General features: G+C 40.8%; 1 protein-coding gene across 1 annotated transcript in view; it reads left to right on the top strand.

Annotated features, from left to right (window-relative positions):
- JAGN1 (jagunal homolog 1) overlaps positions 1-5,763 on the top strand; it is a 7,752-nt gene extending 1,989 nt beyond the window's left edge. The window contains exon 3 of the mRNA XM_072420663.1: positions 5,032-5,763. Within this exon, the coding sequence (XP_072276764.1) occupies positions 5,032-5,494 (463 nt within the window). The 3' untranslated portion in view covers positions 5,495-5,763. The remainder of the gene's footprint in view (positions 1-5,031) is intronic.
- The last annotated feature ends 8,088 nt before the right edge of the window (positions 5,764-13,851 follow it).

Raw genomic sequence — 13,851 nt, 5'->3', positions numbered from 1 at the left:
TCCACCCTGGGAACACTCGGGAATACCGCTAGAGGGGTTAAAGCTTTCCAAGACTGGAAAAGATAGACTATCAGGGGAGAACCTGAGGGATTCAGCAAACCTGGGATGGATTTCTTAAAAATCAAGTTCCTTTAGTTGGCAAATGTTTTCAATCCTGGACTAGATCCATTCTGGGTTTGCTGGATCACCCAGGTTTATCCATGATAGTCTATCTTCTGCAGTCCTCGAGAGCTTTAATGTGCCAATGTGCTTTTTAATAACTCCACTCCCAAATTATTTCAATTTTTGTATGTCCCTACTGCTGATTTCTTTTCAGCTCTTTGCCACATTACTGTCTACATGCTTTCGCTCCAGTGCCAAGTGTATCTGGGACTGACCTCCTGATAGTGCTAATAGTGTACCATGTCCCTTCTAAATGTGTGTTGGCACAGCAGCGGTTAGTCTCTTTGTTTATTAGAGAATCAATTACCATCATCGAAACACATAGACCTGGAAGTTTCCCCACCAGGAAATGTTTCGGTGAGTGTCCAATTCTGGCACAAGATTAGGTGACGTAGCCACTGTTATTGGTTCCCAATCTCATGCATGTGCAGTGCTAATCTCTCTGTTTATGCCCATTCTTGGCAGCTAGAAGCCTCCTAGGATACCTGATACCTGTAGGTATCCCAGGAAGCTTTGTGCTCTCATTCTGTCTTTACTTCCGCAGGTAAGGGATTCGACCTATTTTTTTTTTTTTTAAATATCTTTTTATTGAAGGCAAGACAAGATACAACAAACAGTAAAAAACATTGTAGTCAAGATATACCGTACAATCAGTTACAAAAAGCAAAAAAAAAAAAAAAAACAGGATGTATTAGGCCACAAGAAACCTAGCTTTGATAGCATAAAAGCATCCTGCATACAAAATGTACAAAAATAAATTACAGCAGATATAAAGTACATCATCATACGTTGTCTTTGCCCATTAATTTTTACATTTTTATAAATGTGACCAATTGGGCATAGAAAAATTAGAAAAATAACCGTGGGACAAAACCAAGTCCCAAAACTAATGTATACCCAAGGAATCGGTGGACTGTTCTCTCCTCCTTCCCAAAAACTGAAATAAAAGTAAAATTAACCCCCTCAGGAAACCATGCACCCTTCTATCAGACATAGCTCTAATTAACTGCTCCCAAAGCTCTCCTGTCATACCAGATCGTGTCGCGAAAAGTTTCTATAATATCATGGAGCTGAGATGGAGATAGTGAGTACTGCAGATATTGCATCCATGTTCCAAAGGACTTTTGTGGGTGAGTGTCTAAGTGTTTGGTAGCTTCAGTTTTGTCAGTCAACGTAAGGGTTTGCAAATAATTAGTATATTGTGTTAATGTGTGGGGGGGGGCCGTGAGGTTCCATCCCATCCATTGCTTTAGTATAGCATTTTTTAGCTGCCAGCAAACAAAGATGGTCAAATTTAGATAAACAAGAAGCATCATTTGGGGAGGTTTCTCTATGTAAAAGTGCTAAATGAGGTAACAAAGAGTGGATATTTCCAGTAACCCGAGTAATATATCGAAAGACTGGTTTCCAAAAAGCACTTATGACCGGGCAATCCCATAACAGATGTTCTAAGGGAGCAAGTGGAAAGTACACTTAGGGCAAGCTAGAACGAAACTGCAGATTAAACGCATAATATGCTCTATGAATAATTTTAAATTGCAGTTCTTGCCACATCTCACTAATAATAGACTTCCTAACAATGAGGCAACTAGCCTCCAATAATTCTAATGTATCGAATGTCCAAGATGTAGGTGGGCCCAGCATTCAACCTAAAGAGGAAGGTAAGGGCGATATAGCAGTGCCTTGCTGTGAAAAAATTGACCTATTTTTAAAAATAAATACAAAATATTTTTACTTTACATAAGAGTTGTCTATTTAAAGTAAAAATGTTGCTGTTAGGTCCGTGTTCAGTAGCTGCAACAGTCCTATTGTAAACATATTCTCCAGCACTTGGTGGCGCTACTGTCCTATTGTTCCTCGTCCCCATTCACCTTCTTATCACAGTGAATGTTTTAATTTTTTTTTTCACGGAGGTTTGCACAACTCTGTTTTTGTTTGAACACAGCCTGGGGTAACTTAGAGCAGCTCCCTGTTTTATGCAAACACACCTTTGCATACGCTCGTAAAATTTCTGTGTTTTGGGGAGAAAGGTGCCAGATATGAACAGTTGTTGACGGTGGAAGCCTTTAGGTAGCAATGCCTTGTGGATAACTTGGCCCAGGATCATTGTTCATGCCCATCCTTATCTATTATTCATGAAATTCCTAAAGGGAAATTCCACTTGGAACTCTCATTTTCCACAATCCCCTCCTACAGTTTACGGAATCCTTTTCTCACTCTGCTCATTGGTTGATATCTTACCAGTCTTTCTCGTGTGTTGTGTGAGAGTCCCTGTTTGATGAGAAGCTCCAACAATGCAATGTTACAATAGCATGCATAAAGGCGTTGCTAAGAAAATCCAGGGAAATAGTAAAGGGAAGGTTCGGAGCTATTCTCAGATCTCTATAGCTTCTTTTTGGGTTCCTGTGACAATATTGTCCCCAGACAGGAAGTAAGGAACAATCTGCAAAGTGTACAGGGCATATCAAAGGCTGTTCAGGGCTTAAAATGAAGCGTGAAATATCTTTAGTGGGGGAGTAAAAACCGGCACAGAATCTAACCCCCTCCTCACTGCTCAAATTAACCAGACAATGCTATGTAGACACGCTAGATGATCGTTGCCCAAGACGAACAATTGTGATTGTTGTAGCTGTGTGTAGCAGTTCTCTGACGTCGTTCATCGATCTGTCGTGGCAGATCAATAAAAGATGGATGATCAGGAGCAACCACTGGACTTTCCCATGAAGGAGGATGCAGCAAGGTGCCCCTCAGTCATCCTCCCCTCTCCATACAACAGAACAGTGCTGTGTGTACAGTGCTCGTTCCATCTCCTTTAGGAAAGAACAGCCAGGAAAGGTTGCTTTCGCCAATGTTAATTTATTGTGTACATAGTCTTAGTGTTTCATTTTGATGTGGGTGTTGGTTGGTACTTTCATTTGTTTTTTTTTAATGTTGTGGGGACAAATAGGGAAAATAGAAGAAAAATGCTAGAAGAATAGAAGAAAAAAGAAAACAATAAGATCAGGTTCAGCCCTTCTTCTAAATTGCATGATCTGTTGTGACTTCCCGGGAATGGCACCTTGCCATTTGCTTGAGCAGAGAACCAGCACACACGGCTGTAAGTGGAATTGATGCCTCTCGCTGCTGCCCCTTATTGATTTCCAATGGGCTGCCGTAGGGAGCCGTTGCATATAGAGTTTCCTGAAAGGCGGCAGTATGAGGAAGTGGTAAACACACCCCTAGTATAAACCTAGGCTAATAGTAACAAAATATTAACATTTGGATATATATATTTTAATACATTCCCTCCGGGCATTCATAAATTACATATAAATCAATCTGAAATGTTTCTTTGGAAACTACGGGGCTTTTTCTAAAAGAGAATTAACAGAATAAATTGCTGCGATGTGTTTTTCTTGCTTTATGCACTCGTCATTACCAGAGGTGTCTGCAAAAAAGAAATTTGGCAACTTCTCCAATATTTTGTCTGGAACTAGCAAAAATGGGAAAGATGCACAATGTGCAATAACAGGGGCTCCTAATACACTAATTGAAGCTAGCCAAAAAAGTTTTAAAACTAACTAGTTACTGCTTTGGTTAGAAGAGAGGGATTACTAAACCTCAAATTCTCCAATAAAGTTCAAACTAAATATCAGATACCAGCCCCAGATTAACTTTACAACATGTAAAGGATAGAGGTGAAAGGAGGGGCTTTTTGACAAATAAAAATAGGTTTTTACTTCTGAGAGTTACCAAATACCTACAAAACGTAACATTTGTACTATTGCTATACATTATAGCTCAAATATATTATGTAGAATTTAAAACGGTCGTCTTGTACCGTACGCATTTCACCTTATAATAATATTGAGAATACACATCAAAATATTATGTATATGTATATATATATATATATATATATATATATGAAAATGCAATATTTTGATGTGTATCCTTATTATTATTATTATTATTTTGTAAACTAGTAAAAGTATCCTGAAAAAAAAAAAAAAAGCCACAAGTCGAAATATAGCACCTCCCGTGGTGATCAAGTCAAAATGGCAGCACAGAGCCTCAACGGAGCCAATCTGGGGCATGCACATAAGGAGCCCTTTCTTTAATTAGAGAAAAAAATTGCAAAAAAAAATACCCAAGCACAGTAAGAGTGTCACTCTTTTTCCCCATCTACGTCACCCAATCTCGCCTTCGTAGTGGGAGATTGGGTGACGTACAGAGAAGAACCTGGAATAGGAGTGAAGGAGATGGAGGCGCCTCTCCGCCAGGCTAAAGAAGGATACTGTGTCGTTTCGGACCCAAACAAAGAGACCCCCTGATGGATTGACCGATCTGCAGGAATGAAGGTTGTGTTTGTTTTTTTTTTTTACATTAGTTCTGCTCTAATTTCACCTAAAAGGCACAAATTGCTCATTGCTTAAAGAACGCCTAGCAACCTCTAGAAAAACTCTGGGGGTTCCACAGGACCCTGGTTAAGAAACACTGCTTTAGACTGTCTTGTTCCCATATTCAGCAAAGCACAAATTGCAGGCTACACCTTAAATAGTTGGCTTTCTTGAAAGTGCATTTGGTACCCCCTGGGTATTTTGTTCTGCCTTGTTACCTCCCTCTATAGTAATGTGACCTCATATCGTTCTGCATTTCTAAGAATTTAGAACCACCTATGTAAATACAAAGTTCAGCCAGCTTTTGATTTTTTTTAGCCTGCTGTGCCGCACGTCTGCAAAGAACCAAATGTGAAACACGATGAAAGGCGTATGCAAAGATCTGACATGTGGTCATAATGTAATTGTGCATTAATATGCCCATTTTAGGTAACCACACCTTTTTCTGCACATGTCATGGTCTCTAATAGATTTTTTCTCTTCCTTTCAGCGTATCTCTGAAGAATGAAATCAAGAAGCTGATCTACGCCCACATCCTCCTCTGGGTGCTGATAGCCGCTCAAATTTCTGTGGCCCATCTGAAGTTGGTATCACACAACTTAGTGGCCATGCCTTACCAGTGGGAATACCCATACTTGCTCAGCATCATCCCGTCTTTATTTGGCTTATTCTCCTTTCCACGTAACAACATCAGCTACCTGGTCATCTCTATGATCAGCACCGGGCTCTTCTCCATCGCGCCCCTTATCTATGGAAGCATGGAGATGTTCCCCATGGCCCAGCAGCTCTACAGGCACGGCAAGGCCTACCGGTTCATCTTTGGCTTCTCTGCTGTGTCTGTCCTATATTTGGTAATGGTGGTGGCTGTGCAGGTTCATGGCTGGCAGATTTATTACAGCAAGAAATTGCTGGATTCTTGGTTCACTAGCACCCAGGAGAAGAAAAAGAAGTAACTGACCATGCTGGAAAGGACAGTAGGGAGAGACATGACCGAGTTGCATGATATCGCTGGTACATAAATGGTCCATGCTGGGGGGGGGGGGTACGGTACATGCCACAAGGAGGCCTAATAAAAATTGCATTCACTTCCACAAGCCTGCACAGAGTGAACTCTGAAGTCTACAAAGGGAATCGTGTTTGTGCCACCATCTGTCTGTCTGTGAGCTTTCTGTGTCCTTTTAAAAAATGTACATGATAAAATAAAATATCCTCTTGTATGAAATATCAGGGATTGCACTTGTACATAGAAGATACAGGTTGACACTGGCTATGGTTATGTCACAAGCCTTAGATAATATATTCCTAGAGGAAGAATATAGAGATTGTGTGATGCTGTGCTCGGCTCCAATACATTCTGTTCTGAGATTAAATGGTCAGAGGTATTATTATTATACAGTATTTATATAGCACCATCATATTATGCAGCGCTGTACAAAGTCCATAGTCGTGTCACTAACTGTCCCTCAAAGGAGCTCACAATCTAATTTCCCTACCATAGTCATATGTGATTAATGTAGTCTAAGGTCAATTGTTTGGGGGAAGCCAGTTAACCTAACTGCATGTTTTTGGGATGTGGGAGGAAACCGGAGTACCCGGAGGAAACCCACGCAGACACGGGGAGAACCTGCAAACTCCATGCAGATAATGTCCTAGCTGGGAATTGAACCTGGGACCTAGTGCTGCAAAGGCCGGAGTGCTAACCCCTGAGCCACCGTGCTGCCCAGGTAGGAGTATGTGCTGCATTATTATGAGTATCTACAGCTACAGCGTCATGTTTTCTAGCTCACCTGAGCACAGAGACAGCTCTGGACCTCAACAAGCCTTAAACGGTTTAAATAGAATTCCTACAATTTGTATCATTTGTAGACTCTGGACCACCACATTTATAAAAGCTTATTTGAACTTCTTACACAACATAGTGGAATTGAATTGGTCCCCCTTTCTTCTCCACACTCACAATGCACATTTCAATTAAGTCCAATGATGTTTAAGGAGTTCAGGGCTCTGTGCAAGCCACTTGACTTTCAAACTGTTGGGCATGTATAGGTGCCTACAGTCTGTTTGTATGCTTTAGCTGAACTCCTTAATTCAAGAGGCCACCATTGTTCTTTTGGTGTACCTCCTATTAACCAGGTGTATGGAACCTGACATCAGCAATGTCATTGGGCTTATTGCAACGGCTGTCTTTTTCCCAACCAGGGTACTGTGGAACTCCAAGGTTCCTCCGGAGTTTGCTAGGAGTTTCATGAGCAATTTGTGCTTCGCAGGTCAGTTTAACTGACACCAATAGTCTTTTTGGCTATCTGTAATAGCGAAATTCTTGCCAATGGTCAGCATGGTATGAGGCATTTTTCCTACTGATCACCACACTAATGCACTTTGAGCTGTGGATATAGTAATTAAAGAAGGGTTTCCCTAAGACCTGAAGGTTCCTCCATGATAAAAAGATTGGGAAGAGCTGTTCTAATAATTTTTAAGGTGGGTTGTCTAGGAATATTGACCAGGTAAGTAAAATATGGACAGAGCTTCTCATCAAGGCAACATACACGTGAAATTATTTTCCTGTGAGACAAATAAACAAGGCTTATCTCAAATGTGTACAGCAGTCTCCCAATGTCAATTATTGATCCGTCCTGGTGAAGCAAAGAATTGTTAGCCCTGGCATATCAATGAATGACTAATCAGGAACAACTGCCTTGCGTTTCAATGGGGGAGAGCACAGCATTTGATCACCCTCTCCTCTCTGATGTGTATACAGCGCTCATTCATTATTCTGTCACTAAAAAGCACCAATTATCCTACATGTGTGCTAAGCCTTAACTTTCAGCACAATCTGTCTCCATATTTACAAAACAGGAGCACATAACCTTACTTAGCAATATCAAACATCCTTGCAATGTACATAGCTAACCAGAAGGGTTTTGTTTCTTAGTAAAACAGATTTCACTTTAAGTGACTCCTGCAGCTTGGCATGTGGGATTAGTTGTTGAGTGGAGCCACCCATACTTTAGAAAATAAATCACTAAGTAGACCTGGCTCCAATCCAGATTTGCTGTTTTGTTAGATTCACAACAGCATGCGGGCTGTCTACAAAACATGAGGTTTAGCGTGCTGACTGAAGTAGGTTTTAATATGAATTTATAAATGGGGTTCCATGCACAGGGCTGGACAGCTTTGTTGCCCGTGGTGTCATTAGGTGTCATAATGTTACATAGCTAGTCCGGTTGAAAAAAGTCTATGAAGTTCATCCACTAGGGAAATAAACATATCCCAGATAAAAAATCCTATAGACATAGTTGATTCAAAGGAAGGCAAAGAAAACCCTGGTACAATCTGCTCGATCAGGGGAAAAAATTACTTCCTGATTCCATGAGGCAATCAGATGTTCCCTGGATGATCAGTCTCTGTTATGTTTACTTTAAAGCTTGATTACCCAGTAATATTCTGTGCTTCTAGAAATCATCTAGTTTTTTTTTTTAAAGCAATCTATAGTAGTGGCTGAAACTACTTTCTGAGGGAGCTGATTCCACATTTTCACAGAACTTACAGTGAAGAATCCCTTCCTTATCTGGAGCTTAAACTTCTTTTCCTCCAGATGCAAAGTGAGCCCCCTTGTCCTTTGTAATGATCTAGTGTAAGTGATCTCCATCTTGTCTCTATGTCTACAACAGGGCTTTGCTTGGTACTGATGAACACCTGGATGCTTTTAGGCCGTGATTTGGTACTGAAAGACCTGAAAACTTGCTGGCAGTCTCCTCATTTGCATCACGCTACAGCAATGGAGAATGCTAGTGGCCAATGTTTATAGAACATCCCTTGAGTTGGACCAGTTATGAACATGCTTCCATTTTATCCCCAATGGTTGTTTCTACGTGGGTGGTGGGGCATGATTACTAGTCCTTGGCAGTATGGTGGCAGTATTTTCAACCTGGGGCACCTGCCAAAAACACATTTCCTGCCCTAGGCTGACAATTCCCTCATACTTTATCCTAATGGAGGAACAGTGATTTCATCTTAAAACTATAAAATACTCCCTTTCCATAACATGGTACTGTATTTTCTGCTGAGCTAGGCAGAGCTGATACTACTTTGGATTGCACAGGAACGTAGGAGCTCACTGGACCTTTTAGTAGGATCAGGGTTTTCTCTGAATGTATCTAAATGTAGAACAAAATTCTTTCAATAGTATAAATACCAAACCAAAAAGCAGCAAATAGGTTCATTATTGGGGCCTAAATATACAAATTTAGAAGACAAAAGCACATGTAAACAGAAAGTAGGTCATACATTTCCCCTTTATTGGGGCTGACCCAGTTGTCTGTGCTCTCGGTTTCGTTGCCAAGATTCCATACGAGGCTTAAACCCACAAACCATGCTCCCTACGCAGACATGATTGTTTGACTCATTTCTATAGCATAGCTCTGTACAGAAAACATTGAAGCGCCTGCTTCTGTCCCCAACCCACAGAGGAGCTTAGAGTCTAATGTCCCCACTTACAATCACACTTTTGGGTGGAAGTCTACTAGCTCAGCATTTTGTTATTGGATTTTGGGGGAACATTGGAGACCAAGGAGGAAGTGTATCCAGGCATTGAAGTCCGATTGTACGTAATGCTTATGGTGGCATGAGCCCAAATTGGTATCTTCATCGAAAAAAATAAGTTGTAGGAACAAAACACCACGTTTCAGAAGTTTTGAAGGACCCCTTCATCAGGGCTTCAAAGCGAAAATGCTAGACAAAAAGCTAAATGTTTTTACTTGCTGAAGGATTTCTATCCAGTTCTAAGAGTAGCAAAGTTCTGCCACACAGCACAGCCTCTCTTGTAGGGCAGGAAACCTGACTTTCCTTTCTGCAGTAAAGTAACACTTACAGGTCTTCTCTCTATGCTAGCCTATGACAGTAAAAGAAGTGGTAGACATTCTTTTTTTTTGTTTCACAATAAATCAAACTGACTCCCTGTACTTATTTTTCTTCTCCCATTTTGAGCTCTGCTGTACAGGGATTGCAAAAGCCTGATACCATGTAAAATCCATGTAGTGACTCTGAAAAAAACAAGGTTCTAAAAAATGAATTGAACATTAAAGTGTATTTGTGGTGACTTTTCCCCTTTCTGCCAGTGCTGTTCAGACAGGACCTATTAGAGTTTCAATTTTAGGGAGAGAGAGAGTCAGAAAGAAAACAGCTTCTGTGCTGGTCTTTAGCTAACCCCTAGTGCTTAGTTAATCACATGTTAAAGGTGTGCATTGTATTATATATGTTTAACTAAAGTATAGATTTTATAGAAATAGGTAAAGCCCGTCTAGGCAAGTTTGCTTTTTTTTCTGCCCCCAACTGCAAACAAACCAAAAACATTATATTCTAAATTATATGGTTACGTAGTCATGTGACCCTTCTTCAAGGAGTTGAGGGTAGTAAACCAGTGCTTGGCCACCGCCGACAGGTTCTTGTTGCTATCCCTTGGGGGTGGAGACTGGTAAACCGGGGCTGAAGGTCTTGCTCACTGCAGACTGGTCTTGTTGCCGCCCCTTAGGGGTGTAGACTGGTAAACCAAAGCTACAGGTCTCACCCACTACCAATTGGTCTCCTCTCCACCTCTGATGACACATCTACTAAGCAATGTGATTACAGGAAGACAACCGCTTCCTCTCCATAATCCAGACAAGAGAAGGCTTGGGACCCTGCATGTCATGTGTTCACAAACTGGGGTAATTTATTAAGGGGGGGGGGTGTAATCCCCAGCAATTAGAGGAGGTGGAATTTATAGATATTAACAAAAACTATTGTAGACATAAAACAGTACAAAAATTAAATTTGACCAAAATCAAATTAAATTAAAAATTACCTGTACTTCAACGGCTTCCTGTATGTAATAGATTAATGATTCCTGTGTGAATGGAGCTGTTTCTGACTTTTTGGATCTCATCAGTACAAGATACACAACAAACATGTTTCGGGGGACCCAATTAGTAAAATAACCTACTGAATTGGAGCAAAAAAGAAAAAAAAAATTCAATTCTCTAAAGCCCCACAAAACACCTTTCAATACAGACAGCACAGTATATGAAATAGACATCTCAGTGGTTATATGTGGGATGTCTGCTGCCATTTAAATAACAACTGACGTGTAGAAAGTATATGTCCGTGTTCACAAAACCTGCCAAATGGAAAGAAGTCTGATTACACACAGAGTAACTTCAGCATTTTTCCCAAACTTGTTTTTCTTTTGTTATCATTTCTGTGATTCCATTATATATCCGCTCAAACCTTTATTGTACATACAGGAAACCAGAAAACAAAAAAACACCTCGTCCCCATATTATACACAGTGTGTCGTGTCTGGCATGCGTGACACAGATAAAAAAGACGAAGGGTTAACACTTTCAGCGCTGAGGAAGCTAACAATATCTTCTTGAAAATGACTTATATCATTTATATTTTGACAGAGACAGGGACTGCAGGGACAGAGTGCAGGGACACCACTCATTTTGTTCTTTTAAACCCTTTATGTTTAATGTGATACCTCCCCCACCTAGATTGTAAGCTGTTTGGGGCAGGGTCCTCTCATCCTCTGTCACTGTCTGTATCTGTCTGTCATTAGAAACCCCTATTAAATGTACAGCGCTGCGTAATATGTTGGCGCTATATAAATCCTGTTTAATAATAATAATCAATATGCTGCAAAAAATATATTTATATATATATATATATTTAGGATCAATTCTATCTAAAGCCAACACTTGTTTAGATTTGGTTAGAGCAGTGAGGGGTTGAAGAATTTTTTCTTAACCTTTTTTACATTGGGGAACCCTTAAAATAACTTTCAGACCTTCAGGGAACCCCGGCTATACTTACTATATTAAGTGAATATAGTGAAAATAAAGGCATAAAGTAATGAATACCCTGAATTACATTTACATATTACATTTTACCCTATGTGATTGTCTTTTGCCATGCTTTAACTTTTTATGTTGCTTTATTTTTTATGACCTTTTAGTTATGTGTGGCAATGTTGCCTTTAGATTGGTAAACCGATGTCTGGGCTTTATTACATCACCCGTAGCCAGGTTATGCTTTGTTGTTTTGGTTGGGGAAGCTTTGTGGAAAACACTTATATTTTTTCTCCCGTCAGCTGTGGCATGTGGGTGACATAAAAGTAAGTGAAGACTGCAGTGAATACCCGAGAGGCATTACGCATTCTTTAGAGTTATGGAAAAAAAGTTCATTTCATTTGGCAATCAGGTGTGTGTTACCTTGTGGCCAAAGAGGAGCTCAAACAAGAGAGGGGAGAGGGAGTGCACCTAGGGAGTCACCGGTCCAAGGAGGAGGTGTGTCTAGAGGTAACGGTGAGAAAGTATGACCAGGAAATCAGGGTACCACTGGGCCAAAAAGGAGGTGTACTTAGGGGAGAGCAAGTACAACCAGAGAACCAAGGGCCCAAAGAGGTGTACACATACAAGTGAGGAGGTTAAGTAGGCAGGAAACCGGGGAACCACTGGGCCAGGAAGCTAACCCAGAAGATCAGGAAACCACTGGGCTAAAGAGGTGTGCTCAGGGAAGTGAGGGAAGAGGAAGTGTGCCCAGGGAACCTGAAAACCACAAGGCCAAAGAGATGGTGTGCACAGAGCATAGGAAACCAGGGAACCACGGGGCCAGAAGAGGACGTGTGCACAGAGTAGAGGGAAGGTAAAGTACATGCAGGAAACCGGAAACCACGGGGCCAAATAGGAGGTTTCTGAGAGGAGTAGGAAGAGGAACTGCACCCAGGGAAACCACTGAGCCAAAGAAGAGGCGAAAAACCTCCAAGGAACTGGTAGAAAGTATAATCATAGGGCAGAGGAGAGGAAGTACACCCTGGGAACTGGGGAACCATGGGGCCAAAAAGTTGGTGCCCTCAGAAGAGGTGGGAAGTAAAATTTGACCTGGTGAACCATCCAGCCATAAAGGATTTGTGAGCAGAGACTAGGGAAGAGAAAGTGTAGCCAGGGAGCAGGGGAATCATGGTGGCAGAGATGTGCTTCATTATTTTTCATCTCATCGTGTCCAAGGGTACCTTTTCTGCCTTACAAATCGGTGAGGGGTGCATGATCTCAAGTAAGGGGTATCCTCCTAAAAAGGTAGAGAACCATTCAAGGCTTCTGTATGTTTTCTCGAGTTTGAGGTTCATTTAAAATATTGGTCATTGGATTCTCATTTTCTTCGACGGAGCTGCATTGATGAAATTTCTGAGACTGCACTTGACCTACTTTGCTTTGCATTTGTTTAGATGCAGCAGGTCTGTTGAGATACCTTTAAAGGCAGAGTAGGTCACAAGCAACCTTTGCTTTTGCATTACGTGTTCAAAAACAAAATGCATTTTACAACTCTGAATACACAATCCCTAAACCTGTTGTTAGATGAACATATATGAAAAGTATGAGCATCGGTTTCTGACTATCCTTTCATTATTTAAACAAATATAACTGTGACCTTTACCTTTAAGGTGGCCATGTATCAATATAATAAATTAATAAATCATTCAATGCAACTAAAATGATCAAATTGATTCCTATTGAGAGTTACTGCCACCCCGCATCCTTCATCCTACATGTTTTCACAACTTTTAAGTGATAGACAAAACTTTTTTTTTTTGTGGTTTCTATCAAGTCTACATCATTTTATTCTCAAGAGCTCAACTATTGCATAAAGTGATCACACGTGGTTACTATGAATATTTCAAAGGCTTTGCCATTGCTGTGCTCAGCAAAAATCAGTAAAATTGTCACAAAATTGTAAATCAGCATGCAGGGGCTTTGAAATATCACAGGTGATACCCTGGCACTGACTTTTATACATTGTCAGTGATTTAGCCAATGCTTATTTGTTAAAGTCTAGTCTATTTTTTTGTTTTGGATACTTAAATCTGCCCTTCAGCCTTTTCTTCATCAAATCTGCCCTGCAGGCCTCTTTTACATCTTGCACAGTTGCACGGGTTCCTCTCCGGGGCCCAATATTCTCTGATTTCACTCCACGCTATGAGTAGATGTACATTGGAAGCTGAAGCAGGTCAGGCAGAACCTGCCTCATTTTTCAGCTGGAAGACATCCAGCATCAAGGTATTTCAATATTTTCTTAACTGCTCTCCAGAGCCAGATCAGTGCTTACATCTGGGCCGAGGGCTCTTGGAAGGTGTGCATGGAGCTGTTTTGTGATGTTTTCTGGAAGCTATGCACAATCCCTCCCAGCTTGAATTGCACAGAGAAGCACAAATTATTCTGTGATGTGATCACTAAATCTAACACAGGGTATAAAATGCACACTACACCTCTGCTAA

The sequence above is a fragment of the Pyxicephalus adspersus genome, chromosome 8 (genome assembly GCF_032062135.1).
Source record: "Pyxicephalus adspersus chromosome 8, UCB_Pads_2.0, whole genome shotgun sequence".
NCBI lineage: Eukaryota > Metazoa > Chordata > Amphibia > Anura > Pyxicephalidae > Pyxicephalus > Pyxicephalus adspersus.
This window is presented reverse-complemented; position numbering and strand designations above follow the sequence as displayed.